Here is a 17806-nt window from a genome sequence, read left to right on the forward strand (position 1 = left end):
CTCAACTTGTCCTGTTTTGAGGAAGAAGATTACTGAGTTGCATCCCAAGAACACTATACCTACTGTGAAGCATGGGGGTGGAAACATCATGTTTTGGGGCTGTTTTTCTGCTAAGGGAACAGGACGAATGATCCGTGTTGAGGAAAGAATGAATGGGGCCATGTATCGTTAGATTTTGAGCCAAAACCTCCTTCCTTCAGTGAGAGCTTTGAATGGTTGACCAAATACTTATTTTCCACCATAATTTACAAATAAATTATTTAAAATTCCTACAATGTGAATTCCTGGATTTTTTTATTCACATTCTGTCTCTCACAGTTAAAGTGTACCTATGGTGAAAATTACAGACCTCTGTCATCATTTTAAGTGGGAGAACTTGCACAATCGGTGGCTGACTAAATACTTTTTTGCCCCACTGAATCTGTGAGGGGAAAGAAGAGCAATGCCACTATGAATCCAGCAGAGGGCGCTGTCTATCCTGCCAATTCACGCAACATTTTACAGCAGGAAATATGCAATGGCAAGATGTGATGTGTAATTGCACGTTTTGTAAGTACAATACCCTGTACTGTATGCCTGTAATCTGTAAAACTGAGTTCAAAATGTCAGAGGCCTATTATCATATGGTTGTGAGAAGAGGTGTGCCGATATCGCAGTCCCATATCAGCAAAAAACAAGTATGGGATGATATCAACTTGCATCTAAAATGTCCAATATCATCTCCGGTACAAGCAGTCCTGTAGCGTATTTACTTTGGCGAAGCCAGTTAACATCCAAATGTCCTTCAATAAGCACACAAGGTTGGTCTTTTCCTGTATTCCAGTCAAGTTATTTTACAAAAGGTAAACTTGGTGGGCTAAAGGCTACTAGAGAATAGAGTTTTATTGTCATTATTGGAGTGAACAGGTTCAAAGAACAACGAAATTGGAGCAGATCCCCTAAGGTGCATACACAATTTATTATAAATAGTAAAAAAAAAGATAGAAAAGAAGATATGTACCTATATATATATATATATATATATATATATATATATATATATATATATATATATATATATATATATATATATATCCACACACATGCATCAAACCATACATATGCATATATATACATATACACATTTAACACTAATGCACATTATAGTCCTAAAAAATAATACTAATACTACGAGTGAGGAGTAGAGCACAAAACAGCACACAATCTAGACATACGTAATAAGTGTCCTTAATTGAGCAACATTGCAGTATACAACACAACTTTATCAATGCAAATAATTATAGTTGCATATTACTGTATTTTCCGGATTATAAGGCACACTTCATATATTATTTTTCCTCTCAAAACTCGACAGTGCGGCTAATGTAAAAAAAAGTTTGGTTGAGCTTACCGACCTCAGAGCAATTTTATGTGGTACATGGTGTAATAAGTGTGACCAGTAGATGGCAGTCAAACATAAGAGGTAAGTGTAGGCTGCATTGTTTGATGTGCTTCAACATACGAGTATTATTATAAAGTTAAAGTAAAATTAAAGTACTAATGATTGTCACACACACACACACTAGGTGTGGCGAAATTATTTCCTGCATTTGACCCATCACCCTTGATAACCCCCTGGGAGGTGAGGGGAGCAGTGAGCAGCAGCGGTGGCCGCGCCCGCGAATCATTTTTGGTGATTCAACCCCCAATTCCAACCCTTGATGCTGAGTGTCAAGCAGGGAGGCAATGGGTCGCATTTTTATAGTCTTCGGTATGACTCGGCTGGGGTTCGAACTCAAAACCTACCGATCTCAGGGCGGACACTCTATCCACTAGGTCACTAAGTATGGTGTGTGTTTAAGGTAAGACATATTATCTGATGTTTTGTTTTGCAATATTATGCAAAAGCAACTTTTCTTACCTTCTAGTACCTGCTGATCTGTACTTGGGATCTGCATGAATCCTGAAAAATTGCCCGCGTCCGCCTTTGTGGTCCGTGCCGACAACGTAGTCGATAAGTTCCTTCTTTTTCTCTATCTTCTTGTTATGTGACATTCATCCTCCGCTGTTGCCATTTTCTAATACAAAGTAGTCTAAAGGTCTTACTTGTATCTCTCAGTAAACTCGCCATGAAAGCGCTAAAACATACCGGTGTAGTGAGTTTACATTATTCACCCAAGGAACTTTAGTTATCAGAGAGTTCCAGGCGGACAGTTTTTCATGGGACACATTTCTGGTGTTGTTGCTTCTGGATGAAAAGTTGCTTTAAGTAAGTTTTAAGTAAAGTCTGAATGTCGTCAAAACAGTTAGCTACATCTTTTGACACTTCTTCCACCGGTACAACAAAGATGACGGGTAGAAGACGCTGCCAAAGGTGAGCACGTGGCTCACCGTTGGCAGTGCTCTAGGTCCTCTGGGTGTAAACATCCGGTCCTCCGTGAGAAATCTCGGAGTGATCTTCGATAGTGCCTTCATATTCACCAAACAGGTCAGCTCAGTGGTTAGTACCAGCTTTTACGATCTCAGAACTCTAGCAAAGACCAAGGCCTATCTCTCCCAAAGCGACCCGGAGACTGCTACCCACGCCTTCATCACACACCGGATAGACTACAACAATTCACTGTACGTTGGCATTGATCAGGCATCACTTCGCCATTTGCTCCTCACCAGCACCAAAAAACACGAGCACATCACCCCAGTCCTGGCCTCACTCCACTGGCTCCCTGTCCGTTACCGCATTGATTTTAAATTACTTTGAATTGTTTTTAAATCCCTAAATGGTCTGGCCCCACAATAACTGACCGAGCTTCTGCATCACCATACCTCGTCTAGAGCCCTAAGGTCAGCTGACCAATTGCTGTTGGCGGTCCCTAGATCCAGGCTAAAGACCAGAGGGGACAGAGCCTTTTCCATTGCCGCCCCTAAGCTCTGGAACAGCCTTCCGCTCCACACTAGGTCAGCCCAGAGCCTGGGGGTTTTCAAAACCCTTCTTAAGACCTACCTCTTCTCGCTGGCCTTTGACCTGAGCTGAGTCTGCCCACTAGGCCACCATTTTTAGTGTAGTTTTATTTTTTCTATTTGTCGCACTTTTTATTACTATGATTTTTATTTAGCAAATGTTTTACTTTTTATTCGACCCCTTTTACCGTATTGCTTTTTGCACTATTTTGTTCAGCTCATTCTTTGTTTATGTTCGTTTGTTTTCTGTTTCTGTTGCTCTATGCTTTTTTTAACCTGTAAAGCACTTTGGTTCAATTTAAAAGTTGTTGTAAATGTGCTATATAAATAAAATTGACTTGACCTGACTTGACACGTAAACAAGACCGCCCACAAAACGGCGCATCCGGAAGCAACTGTCAGAAAGCGGCTAGAAGATGATCCGTAAAACATAATCTATGCAACATTTTGACGAAAGAACCACCATTACATGTTATGTAGACCACAAGGAAGTGTTTTCAGTTTAGAAAAAATAAATAACAATATGACTCCTTTAATGCGCCCTATAATACGGTTAGCCTTACATATGAAAATGTAGACCATTCATCGGCAGTGAGCCTTATAATCCAGTGCGCCCTATGGTCCGGAAAATATGGTTTTTGATTGATTGATTGATACTTTTATTAGTAGATCGCACAGTACAGTACATATTCCGTACAATTGACCACTAAATGGTAACACCCGAATAAGTTTTTCAACTTGTTTAAGTCGGGGTCCACGTTAATCAATTCATGGTACAAATATATACTATCAGCATAATACAGTCATCACACAAGTTAATCATCATAGTATGTACATTGAATTATTTACATTATTTACAATCCGGGGGGTGGGTGGGGAGCTTTGGTTGATATCAGAGCTTCAGTCATCAACAATTGCATCAACAGAGAAATGTGGACATTGAAACAGTGTAGGTCTTACAGTAGGATATGTACATGTACAGCCAGCAGAGAACATAGTGAGTTCAGATAGCATAAGAACAAGTATATACATTAGAAGTACATTTGAGTTGTTTATAATCCGGGGAGATGGGATGTGAATGGAGGAGGGTATTAGTAAAGTGTTGAAGTTGCCGGGAGGTGTTGTTTTAGAGCGGTTTTGAAGGAATATAGTGATGCACTTACTTTTATACCTGTTGGGAGTGCATTCCACATTGATGTGGCATAGAAAGAGAATGAGTTAAGACCTTTGTTAGATCGAAATCTGGGTTTAACGTGGTTTGTGGAGCTCCCCCTGGTGTTGTGGTTATGGCGGTCATTTACGTTAAGGAAGTAGTTTGACATGTACTTCGGGATCAAGGAGGTGTAGCGGATTTTATAGACTAGGCTCAGTGCAAGTTGTTTTACTCTGTCCTCCACCCTGAGCCAGCCCACTTTGGAGAAGTGGGTTGGATTGAGGTGTGATCTGGGGTGGAGGTCTAAAAATAACCGGATTATCTTATTCTGGGATGTTTGGAGTCTAGATTTGAGGGTTTTGGAGGTGCTGGGGTACCAGGAGGTGCAAGCGTAATCGAAGAAGGGTTGAATGAGAGTTCCCGCTAGAATCCTCAAGGTGTTTTTGTTGACCAGAGAGGAGATTCTGTAGAGGAATCTCGTTCTTTGGTTGACCTTTTTGATCACTTTGGTTGCCATTTTATCACAGGAAAGATTAGCCTCTAGAATGGAACCTAGGTAGGTGATCTCATCTTTCCTGGTGATAACAATGTCACCCACTTTTATAGTGAAGTCACTGACCTTCTTAAGTTTGATATGGGACCCAAATAGGATGGATTCCGTTTTACCTAAGTGTATGGATAGTATGTTGTCAGCGAGCCAGGTGCAAATATTGAGGAGTTCAGCACTGAGGATTTGTTCCACCTGTGACTTGTCCTTGCCGGATACCAGCAGGGCCGAGTCATCCGCACTTACAGATGCCAAGTTTCAAAGGCAGAAACGTATTAGAGAGTAACCAGTAACAAACGTGTCCGCACCGTGAGCTGAACTTAACCTACTCAGTGGCCTAGTGCAGTGGTTCTCAATTGGGGGTACGCGTACCCCTGGGGGTACTTGAAGGTATGCCAAGGGGTACTTGAGATTTTTAAAAAATATTCTAAAAATAGCAACAATTCAAAAATCCTTTATAAATATATTTATTGAATAATACTTCTACAAAATATTAATTTAAGTTCATAAACTGTGAAAAAAATACAACAATGCAATATTCAGTGTTGACAGTTAGATTTTTTGTAGACATGTTCCATAAATATTGATGTTAAAGATTATTTTTTTTGTGTGAAGAAATGTTTAGAATGAAGTTCATGAATCCAGATGGATCTCTATTACAATCCCCAAAGAGGGCACTTTAAGTTGATGATTACTTCTATGTGTAGAAATCTTTATTCATAATTGAATCACTTGTTTATTTTTTTAACAAGTTTTTAGTTATTTTTATATCTTTTTTTTTCCAAATAGTTCAAGAAAGACCACTATAAATGAGCAATATTTTGTGTTATACCATTTAATAAATCAAAAACGGATGACATAGTGCTGTATTTTACTTCTTTATCTCTTTTTTTTTCAACCAAAAATTATTTGCTCTTTTTAGGGGCTACTTGAATTAAAAAAATGTTCACAGGGGGTACATAACTGAAAAAAAGGTTGAGAACCACTGGCCTAGTGGAGTGTCCGCCCTGAGATCGGTAGGTTGTGAGTTCAAACCCCGGCCCAGTCATACCAAAGATGATAAAAATGGGACCCATTACTTCCCTGCTTGGCACTCAGCATCAAGGGTTGGAATTGGGGGTTAAATCACCAAAATTGATTCCCGGGCGCGGCTACTGCTGCTGCCCACTGCTCCCCTCACCTCCCAGGGGGTTGATCACGGGTGATGGGTCAAATTCAGAGAATAATTTTGCCACACCTGTGTGTGTAAAAATCATTGGTACTTTAACTTAATGAATTATTGTGAGCACTCAGTGTCAACAAAAAACAGTGTCCACTCTACTTCGATATAAAGATAACATATGCCCATTACAGGCGGTTACCGGTAATAATAAATAGGTTAGTGTTTTTCATACCATTGTTGTATAATTTTGTTCAATCAAACATTTTCTAACACACTACAAAATAAATAAAAGTAGGTATTGATCACGCGGATATTGTAACATATCAATATCGGTACCAGTCAATACGCAAGGCTCCATTACCAGTATCATATTGGAAGTGAAAAAGTTGTATTGGGACACGCCTACTAGAGCAGGGGTCCTAAACAGGTCCTAAACTTTTTACATCATGCCTCTATGATCACAGAGTAGCAGACACACAATGAAAGTTCAGTTTGAAAGGAGATGTGCTTTGTGCTCGTGTGCTTGTGTCAACTTCCTAACCGCTTTCATTGGGTTCCATAAAAGTCTTTGTGGTTGAACCGCTCGGTCGCGGCCCCCCAGAAATCCCCCCACCCCAACTTCTGCCCTCACGTTCCTGCCAATGTGCTACCTGCAGCCCTCTTGTCACATTTCACTGCTGCCTGCCACATTCCCGCTTACTTCATGGGGGTTGCATACCTGCCCACCCCCATCTCTCTTTTTTTTTCTGCTTTCTTTCTAAAACTTTCCCACTGGTTTTTACTAGGGCAGCACATCATGTCTTCGCTCTATGCTTGGTAATGTTTACTAGTAGTAGTGCATTCTACTAAAATAATTACTATGGATTTTAGTGCTTCACGACATAATGTTAAAACATACATTAATTTTTTACAATGTCTCTTTCTAATCATGTCCTTTTTAGAGACTATTAATTGATATCATTTGTATGGATTTATTTATTAAGTCATTGCAGAGGTCATTAAAATATGTATTTTTCATTTTTGAGGCTAGTAGATGTTTCCAGCCACTTTTTATATTTACATTTATATATAACCAGAGCCTCAAATGTATTTGATATTTTCATAGTCCTTTGCAATGTGTCTGGATAAAAGTAAATAATTTGTAATAAAAAATGCATGACTGTTTAATAGTGAGGATGGACTCTAATGTGTGTCTTCTAAACCTGTAAACATATCAACAGTGTAATGTTAATGTAATAATAATAATAATTCACCCCTATACAATATCCTACTCTAATACCCTACTGCAGTTGTCCCCAACCACCGGGCCGTGGCTCAATTGGTACCGGGCTGCAAAATAATTTTTTATTAATTATTATTATTTTATTTTTTTATTTTATTGTATTAAATCAACATAAAAAACACAAGACACACTTACAATTAGTGCACCAACCCCAAAAAACTCCCTTTTTCATGACAAAAAAACCCAATAAAAAACAAAACAAAAAAATAATCTCTAACCCCCCCCCCCCCCCTACCCTACCCACCCAAACCCCCCCACCCCCCACCCCGTTGGCTACAAAAAGGTTGGGGAACCCTGCCCTACTGTGCAATACTACCCTTTGAGTGCAATACGTCCGACACTGATTGTTATTTATTACTTGGGTACTCTTGTCTTGTTCTATATATTGTACAGTATTTTGTATTTCTATAGTGTTTGTATATCGTACAGGATTGCCGATTATTTTTATTGGCTAGTAGTCTGTTTATTTCAATTGTTAGTTCTTCCTTTATCACCTCTTGTGTTATTTATTTTTACCCCATATTTGTTCCCACTACCGCACCTTAAGTTTGAGTCTTTAATCTCGTTATATGCAAATATAAGGGCAATAAAGTCCATTCTATTTTATTCTATTCTATGTGTAAGGTTACCAGACGCAGGTTTCAGTCATGGCGAAAATGCCGTCTCTTCTTTCAAAAAGCGCAATCTCGATTGGAATAATTAACAGGCATTCTGCACGGCATTCTAAAAGTCATTGTAGGCGTGCATACCTACTACCCCCCCCCCCCCCCACACACACACACACACATACTTACTACAGCGGCTCCATTGACTCTCCTCTCGGGTCTGACAGAGCCTAATGTTGCTGGTGACTCAGAGCGGCTGCCTCTGATCAAATTTTGAATTACAGCGCACGCCACCAGGTGGCCATCAGCGGGATCGGCGTCCCCCCCACCCCCAACACTGTGTATATTTATGTGATATCATTTTTAATCCGTCTGTTTCTGCTTCTTTTTGCAGCTTCTTAGACCGGGTGGACGTTGTCAGACAGCAGGACTACACACCAACTGACCAGGTAATTATTTAACTCAGGGGTCGGCAACCCAAAATGTTGAACGAGCCATGGACAAATAATACTATAAAATAATCTGTCTGGAGCCGCAAAAAATGAAGTTATAACGAATGCAACATATGATGTGTCTATGTTAGCTATATTAGTCTGCTATCAAATGCTGACGCAAATCTTCATTGACATGAATGTTGTATTTAAATCTTTACTCTACACATTTTTGCAACATTGGAAAACAGTAAAATGGAGGCTTCTCATAGGATGAGATAACTCCTGTAAATTACTGGCTTATAATGACCAAAGGTTTATAGATGTCCAAGTTAAATGAAACGGCAGGTTGTCTTCTTCTAATGGATTTATTAAAATATTTGCAAGCTGCATAACGTTTGCTGTGGTCTGGAACAACATGGCACTTAAACAACTATGAGAAATGCAGCCAATATTACACACAGATTATGTGTCATGAGGCATGCAAATATAAATTAAATACACAGAGGACGGGCTTCACGGTGGCAGAGGGGTTAGTGCGTCTGCCTCACAATATGAAGTTCCTGAGTAGTCCTGGGTTCAATCCCGGGCTTGGGATCTTTCTGTGTGGAGTTTGCATGTTCTCCCCTTGAATGCGTGGGTTCTCTCCGGGTACTCCGGCTTCCTCCTACTTCCAAAGACATGCACCTGGGGATAGGTTGATTGGCAACACTAAATTGGCCCGAGTGTGAGTGTGAATGTTGTCCATCTATCTGTGTTGGCCCTGCGATGAGGTGGCGACTTGTCCAGGGTGTACACCGCCTTCCACCCGATTGTAGCTGAGATAGGCACCAGCGCCCCCCGCCACCCCAAAGGGAATAAGCGGTAGTAAAATGGATGGATGGATGAATACACAGAGGACATAAGTGAAGGAAATTAAATGAGCTCAAATATACCAACAAAACGAGGCATGATGATGCAATATGTACATACAGCTAGTCTAAATGGCATATCAGCATCGAGTAGCTCAGTCATGGATTGAACAAATATGCCTAATAAGCACTCCAGAATATCAATAAAATCAACAAAGCTCACCTTTGTGCATTTACGCACAGCATAAAAAGTTGGGTGGACAAATTGAGACAAAGAAGGAGTGGCATAAAACACGTCTTTCTGTGGCAGCATCGGAGAAAGTTGTACATGTAAACAATCTACGATGAGTTCTAGGATCGCTGAAATTAGTCGGACAAAGCAGTTGAAAGTTTGGTGGACAAAATGAGACAAAGAAGGAGTGGCATAAAACACGTCTTTCTGTGGCAGCATCGGAGAAAGTTGTGCATGTAAACAATCTATGATGAGTTCTAGGATCGCTGAAATTAGTAGGACAAAGCAGTTGATAAGTTTCCCAGGAAGTGGGTCAAGTAAACATGTTTGTTTTGTCCCATTTACAAGTCGCAGGTGTTCCTCTAATGTTATTTCTTCTAAAAGAGAGATTATTTTGGAGGTCAATATCTGTACATACAGTCGTGTCTGCGTTAATAGAACCCAGGTAGAGCTGGGAGGCGTTATCTTTAATTTCTTTCTAATGAGTTCCATGTTCTTAGTAAAGAATTTCATAAAGTCATCAGCCGAGTGGGTGGAGCTACTGGAGTCCCTTGTTGGGTTAGCGATGCTACAGTACTGAACAAATATTTGGGATTGTTTTTATTGAGGCGGATGAGATTGGATAAGTAATTAGTTTTAGCTTAGGCAAGCGTGTGTTTATAAGTTATCAAACTATCACTTCATGCTTGATGGGAAACCTCAAGTTTAGTCACACGCAATTTGCGCTCCAGTTTTCTACATGATAGTTTAAGAGCTCTGGTATATTCTGTAAACCAGGGTTACACCTTTTGGGGGCCTTTTTTAGCTTTAGCGGTGCTTTACTATCAATAGCGTTGCGAAGGTTGTCGTTGAAGTTGTTAGCGAGGTTATCGATAGAGCCCACATAATTTGAGAATGGTGCCATTACCGAAGGCAGTAGGCCAGCACGAGTTGTAGTTGTGAAAGTATTAATGTTGCGGCTGCTAAAGCTGTGGTTATTAGTAGATTGTTGACAGTGAGTCAGAACTTCACATTTTATAAGGTAATGAGCAGACATTACTTTAGTGTATCATAACTTTGGAGGGGGTGACTACCCAACAAGGACTAGGTCTATCATATTACCGTTGCGATGCGTGGGTTCATTTATTATTTGTGTAACACCACAGCTGTCAATTATTGTCTGGAGCGCCTCGCATGGAGGCTCTGACGGGATATTCATATGCATATTAAAATCCCCCATTGTAGTTATATTATCTGACTGCGTCACGACATCAGTGACAAACTCTGAAAATTCTCTGACAAAGTTCGAATAGGGCCCAGGGGGTGATAGATAATAGAGAGATATAGAGGTAGTTGTGTGAGAGACATCATAGTAAGCACCTCAAATTATTTATATTTATCACTTGGGTTAGGGCTAAGGTTAAGGTTTTCATTGGATGTTAATTAGACCCCTTCACCCCTTTTAAGGGGACGGGCAATATGTGCATTTGTATAGTTAGGAGGAGATGCCCTAAAAAGAAAATCTGGTTTTAGCCATGTTTTGCTGAGACCGATGATGTTAAATATTTTTTTCTCAAATGACCTCATTAACTAATAATGCTGTGTGAGACAATGATCTTATGTTTAAAAAGCCCATATTATAGGTAGTGGGCTATTTTGAGGAATTTTTGTTAATGGAATCCTTCGTACTGATATTAAAAACGTTAGGTTTATTTTGTGTAGTACGCCTTAAATAATTTTGATCGCATCTAGGAATTTAATTGATGGAGATCTTGAGATTATTTGCTTGGTGTTGCAATAGATTTAACGCGTCATTAATTTGCCTCCTCAGTAGAATGCATGTTCACCTCTAACACAGTCACTACAGAAAAAAACAATATGTGAGTTATGTATTATCCTACGAGCAATGCTATCTGTGCAGGAATATTCCAGCCTAGCGCTTGTTAGTTCGAGTTTAACTGACTTCTCACCAGGACGAACAGACATTGAAATTGCCTGTGTTCGAGCTTGCTCTAGTGTAGTTAGTCAACATTGACTCAAATAGTAGTCTATATTTCTGGAAAGAGTGATGGCACCTTCCCCGGTTAGGGTGAAGGGTGTCCCTCTTAAGCAAGCCCAATTTGCCCCAGAAAGAGGGCCAATTATCAATAAAGTTTTGTCCCTGTTCTCTACAAAAACTAGCAAGCCACATGTTAAGCGAGACTAATCTGGTATACCTCTCATCATTGCCTCTCGCAGGCAAGGGGCGAGAGACAAGTATTCGATGGCGAGACATCTTTTTGGCAAGACTTCAAGTCTGAGCTATGTTCCTCTTTGTAATCTCTGACTGTCTCATTCTAGTGTCATTGGAGCCGACGAGTACAACTATGTTTGCGTATCTATTGGTGCAATTAGCCTGTCATACGTGTTTACTGGGCCTGTTGCGTGTCATTTCCCGAAGACTAACTTCAATGTCAAGTGCTCTGGCTCCGGGAACACACTTAATTATGGCTGGTTTACTAAGTTGAATGCTCCGGGTGATAGAGTCTCTTATGACTAAGGTGTGGTGTCCTGTTGATGCCACAAAATATAAGTCAAAGATTCTCTATCTGACAGGAGCGCTCTGCGGTTTTTACTGCAAAATGCAAATCAAATATCCTCTAAACCAGTGGTTCTCAACCTTTTTTCAGTGATATATCCCCTGTGAACATTTTTTCAATTCAAGTACCCCCCGAATCAGAGCAAAGCATTTTTGGTTGAAAAAAAGAGACAAAGAGGTAAAATACAGCTCTATGTCATCAGTTTCTGATTTATTAAATTGCATAACAGTGCAAAATATTGCTCATTTGTAGTGGTCTTTCTTGAACTATTTGGAAAAAAATATATAAAAATAACTAAAAACTTGTTGAAAAATAAACAAGTAATTCAATTATAAATAAAGATTTCTACACATTGAAGTAACCATCAACTTTAAGCACCCTCTTTGGGGATTGTAATAGAGATCCATCTGGATTCATGAACTTAATTCTATACATTTCTTCACAATAAAAGAAATCTTTAACATCAATATTTATAGAACATGTCCACAAAAAATCTAGCTGCCAACACTGAATACTGCATTGTTGCATTTCTTTTCACAGTTTATGAACTTACATTCATATTTTGTTGAAGTATTATTCAATAAATATATTTACAAAGGATTTTTGAATTGTTGCTACTTTTAAAATATTTAAAAAAAAATCTCACGTACCCCTTGGCATACCTTCAAGTACCCCCGGGGGTACGTGTACCCCCATTTGAGAACCACTGCTCTAAACGACAGGAGCCCTTTGACTTTGTTGTTGACAAACCGTAAGTCAAAGATTCTCCATCTGACAGGAGTCGTGTGGACTTAGTGCCAAAAATCTGCTACCCAAATATCTTCTATAAGACAAGAGCATGATGTTGTCTTTCCTGCAAAACACAAATTAAAAATCCTCTAAACGACAGGAGCACTTTGCTGTTGGTATCCATACATCCATACATCCATTCATCCATCTGCTGACTTTACCGCAAAATGCAATGGATAACTCCACAATATGACAGGAGCTCTTTTTTATTGTCTTTTCTCCAAAAAAAAAAGCTAGTCAAAGACCCTCAGTTTGGCAGTCTTCTGCGGTCTTTGCGCCAAATTTGTTGTAAAAGATCCACTCGAAGACAAGAATGTTGGGCTGTTTTTAGGGACGTACTTAAAAAAAAAAGCAAATGAAAGATCCTTTATTAGGTAGGAGCCCTCTGCTGTTTTGAGAGCAAAATGCCAGTCATAGATCCTCTATGAAGAAAGCGTGTTTGTCTTTTTAGGTACTTAATGTCTAAAAAGCTAGTCAAAGATCCTTATTTTAACATGAGCCCTCTTGTCGTTAGTACAAAATGAAAACAGGAGTGTACTGTTGTTTTAAGGACACACTAAAACACTAGTCAAAGATCCCCCTTAAGGACTTTATTTACCTACCCCTATTTGCCATCAAAGGTGGTATCACAAAGAAAGCCAAATAAAAAGCCAAACACACAATACCTTCTTGTTACCACAATAGTGTGTGTTTGCATTAGTTACCTGTCAAAAACACATAACTTGTGTGGTGCACTGTTGCTATTGTGCATGTGTGTCTTTGATGGAGTGTGCTTCTGTTTAAGGACCTGCTGAGATGCAGAGTGCTGACGTCCGGCATCTTCGAGACAAGATTTCAAATAGACAAAGTCAATTTTCAGTGAGTAGCTTTACTTAAGCTTTGTTGCTGGCATGCGCATAACAGGAAGTGAAGCACCACCTTTAAAAAAGCAAGGCAAATAGCGCTTTGAACATGTTGGGTTTTTTTTTTTCTACCCACGCAGTATGTTCGACGTCGGCGGACAGAGGGACGAGCGTCGAAAATGGATCCAGTGTTTTAACGGTAATCTCGCTCGTCACGTCACATGATCGGCACGCCGCCGGCTTGTTTGACAACTGTTTTTTCTCGTGCTTTTCAGACGTGACCGCTATCATTTTTGTGGTGGCGAGCAGCAGCTACAACATGGTAATCAGGGAGGACAATCAGACCAACAGACTACAGGAGGCCCTTAATCTCTTCAAAAACATTTGGAACAACAGGTCAGATCCATATCCATATATATAGTATATATATATATATATATAGCAACAGTGTGTATGTACAGTTTATTTGTGTGTGTGTATATATATATATATATATATATATATATATATATATATATATATATATATATATATATATATATATATATATATATATATATATATATATGTGTGTGTGTGTGTGTGGGTGGGAAAAATCACAAGACTACTTCATCTCTACAGAACTGTTTCATGAGGGGTTCCCTCAATCATCAGGAGATTTTAATGGAAGCATTCACATACAACAGTGGTAATAAAAGATGCAACCCATGCTTAAAAGAGAAACTGTTTATTATATATCATCCAGACCTGTCATCTCTCAACAAGCGCAGTGAAATCATTCCACCATGCCTCATTACCTCCTAGGTAACACATGAGCCAATCACCACACCCCACACCTGCCTGTACCCACCCACTCTGTGCCCTATATAAACCATTGTATGTGAATGCTTCCATTAAAATCTCCTGATGATTGAGGGAACCCCTCATGAAACAGTTCTGTAGAGATGAAGTAGTCTTGTGATTTTTCCCACACCTACATATTGTGCTCTACCACGGTATCGAGCACTATTCTCTGGATAATCCAATATATATATATATATATATATATATATATATATATATATATATATATATACAGTACAGGCCGAAAGTTTGGACACACCTTGTCATTCAATGTGTTTTCTTTATTTTCATGACTATTTACATTGTAGATTGTCACTGAAGGCATCAAAACTATGAATGAACACATGTAGAGTTATGTACTTTGCTCTGATTACTGCATTGCACACTCTTGGCATTCTCTAGATGAGTCTGCAATGCAGTAATCAGAGCAAAGGGTGGCTATTTTGAAGAAACTAGAATATAAAATATTTTTTCAGTTATTTCACCTTTTTTAAAGTACATAACTCTACATGTGTTCATTCCTAGTTTTGATGCCTTCAGTGACAATGTAATATGTAAATAGTCATGAAAATAAAGAAAACGCATTAAATAAGAAAGTGTGTCCAAATGTTTCAACAAAACTAAACGACTGAATGAATATTCTCCAAAACTGTTGATTCTATCATATTTGGGTTGTACTGTATATACATACTATACCAGTGGTTCTTAACCTGGGTTCGATCGAACCCTAGGGGAGGTCAAAACACACCCGACTCTTCGTGTAAATACAAACTTCTCCCTATCGGCGTGTTACGGATACGGCAACAGCTAACTGATTTGCAGGTGTGAAATTTGTTGTGAGTTTTTTCACATGTTGGTTTTGTTTTTTGAACAAGGTGATGTTCATACACGGTTAATTTTGTGCACCAGTGAAAAAAACATAATAACACATTAGTATGGGGAACATATTCACCATGAATTAGTTGCTTATCAACATGCAAATTAGTAACATATTGGCTCTTAACGAGTCATTATTAAGTACTTTTTAATGCCTTATTCGGCATGTCCTTATTATAACCCTAACCCTCTAACCCTGGCCCTAACCCAAACCACAGTAACTCTAAATTTAGTTTATTTAGTTTATTAAGGATCCCCATTAGTCTACACCGCAGTGGAGACTATTCTTCCTGGGGTCCAGGCAAAAAACATCACACAACCACAGAACAAACGATTAAAATGCAGTACAACATGATCCAATAATAAATTGTCATAATACAAAAATAGCAACAACAAATTAATTCTTTATTAGTTAGAATATGTTCCCCTAGTGTCCAAATAACTCTAAATTAAGTCTGTGTTACTTAGAATATGTTCCCCATACTAAAGTGTTTCCAAAAACATATAACTTTGTCTTGAATTTGGAAGAAAAAAAAAAAGTTCACTAAAGAAGGGTTCAATGAGTGCGCATATAAAACTGGTGGGGTTCGGTACCTCCAACAAGGTTAAGAACCACTGTACTATACATATGTATGTTAGCAAGTATTATTGCCCTATCATGCTTGACTTTATGAGTTATCTTCAGTCCCACCACAAAAAAATCCTGGCACTCAATTTTCATTTGTATGGGCAGGTGGTTACGGACCATCTCCGTCATCCTCTTCCTGAACAAACAGGACCTCCTCGCTGAGAAGGTTTTGGCAGGGAAGTCCAAAATCGAGGAGTATTTCCCTGAGTTTGCACGCTACACGACACCTGATGATGGTAAGAAGACATTTTTAAATGCCACGTCAGTTAAAAAACAAGTGGGGAGGTTCTCCAGTCTGTGGGCCTTGCTGGTCCACTATTAATAATTGATTTAAGCCATATTGTGGCATTAGATAAAGCTACACTTAGTTGAAGGCAAAGAAGAGGAAGAGTGCATTGTTATTTTATTTAGATTATTTATCTCCCCTTGTTTTCCCTGTAAACATTATTTACATTCTGACACAAAAGAAAATGAGAATGTCATACTTGTACATTAGCATCTTATGCTCAGGTAAAGTGCTCAGCCAAGTACTAGCTTGTGTTTAGTCAACACACAGTGATCATGCTTGTTGTTCAAACAGCAATACCGGAGCAGGGTGAAGATCCACGCGTCACCAGGGCAAAGTACTTCATACGGGATGAGTTTCTGGTATGTTCATGCTTCAGGTTTTACCAGTTTGAAGTCACTCAATTTCCTTATATATATATATATATATATATATATATATATATATATATATATATATATATATATATATATATATATATATATATAAATATACATTATATATATATATATATATGTGTGTGTATATATATGTGTGTGTGTATATATATATATATGTGTGTATATATATATATATATATACACAGTGTATGTGTGTGTGTATATATATATATATATATATATATATACATACATTATATATATATATATATATATATATATATATATGTAGGTGTGGGAAAAAATCACAAGACTACTTCATCTCTACAGATCTGTTTCATGAGGGGTTCCCTGTATATATATATATATATATATATATATATACGCACAGTATATGTGTGTGTATATATATATATGTGTGTGTATATATATATATATATATATATATATATATATATGTTGTCTGTCTATCTGTGTTGGCCCTGCGATGAGGTGGCGACTTGTCCAGGGTGTACCCCGCCTTCCGCCCGATTGTAGCTGAGATAGGCGCCAGCGCCCCCCGCAACCCCGAAAGGGAATAAGCGGTAGAAAATGGATGGATGGATGGATATATATATATACACACATATATATACACACACACATATATACACATTAGGGGTGTCAAACAATTTATTTGCAGATTAATCGCTATTCTTATTTGTAATGATTCTAAATCGATTCATAAATATTAAAAATCGATTTAAAATATACACATATATATATATATATATATTTTTTTTTTTTTTTTTTTTTTTTCAAATCTATTTTGTCAGTCACTAAGGCAAATCATATTGTTGATGTAGATACCCATTTTTGCTGTACAGTTTTACTTTAGAATAGAGAATTTTAGATACTTCTCTTGTTGCCTTATTTGTATTTGACTATATTAAATATTTGGGAAGCATCTTACTAAACAATACCTGTTTTTTTTTTTAGTAATATAGAAATGGACTAGAGCTGTTTATGTAGTTTATGGAGGAATGTAATTAATCATTGAACTGGCATCCATTGTTATTAAAAAAAAAAAAGGATAGATTTTGAATTGAGAATTGTTTTAAATCGAGAATCCATTCTGAATGGAATCATTACCCCTGAGAATAGAATTGAATCATGTGATACCCAAAGATTCACAGCCCCAATATACATACGTACAGTATATATACACATACATATATACACATTTATATAGATAGATAGATAGTACTTTATTGATTCCTTCAGGAGAATTCCTTCAGGAAAATTAAAATTCCAGCAGCAGTGTACAGAGTTGAGACGAATTTAAAAAAAAAGTGAAAAAAAATTAAATATGTGTGTGTAAGTATATATATGTATATATACTGTGCATTTATTGGGGAAGGCGTG

The 17806-nt window shown here is 38.2% G+C and overlaps 1 protein-coding gene across 3 annotated transcripts in view; it reads left to right on the top strand.

Moving 5' to 3' along the window:
• LOC133544091 (guanine nucleotide-binding protein G(s) subunit alpha) overlaps positions 1 to 17806 on the top strand; it is a 120623-nt gene that overhangs the window by 85570 nt on the left and 17247 nt on the right. For all 3 annotated transcript variants that reach the window (XM_061889142.1, XM_061889151.1, XM_061889160.1), the window contains 6 exons: positions 8081 to 8135; positions 13332 to 13405; positions 13530 to 13588; positions 13665 to 13785; positions 15842 to 15972; positions 16317 to 16384. In XM_061889142.1, coding sequence (XP_061745126.1) covers positions 8081 to 8135; positions 13332 to 13405; positions 13530 to 13588; positions 13665 to 13785; positions 15842 to 15972; positions 16317 to 16384 — 508 coding nt within the window. The remainder of the gene's footprint in view (positions 1 to 8080; positions 8136 to 13331; positions 13406 to 13529; positions 13589 to 13664; positions 13786 to 15841; positions 15973 to 16316; positions 16385 to 17806) is intronic.

Source organism: Nerophis ophidion, linkage group LG02 (genome assembly GCF_033978795.1).
Source record: "Nerophis ophidion isolate RoL-2023_Sa linkage group LG02, RoL_Noph_v1.0, whole genome shotgun sequence".
In the NCBI taxonomy this organism is placed as follows: Eukaryota; Metazoa; Chordata; class Actinopteri; order Syngnathiformes; family Syngnathidae; genus Nerophis; species Nerophis ophidion.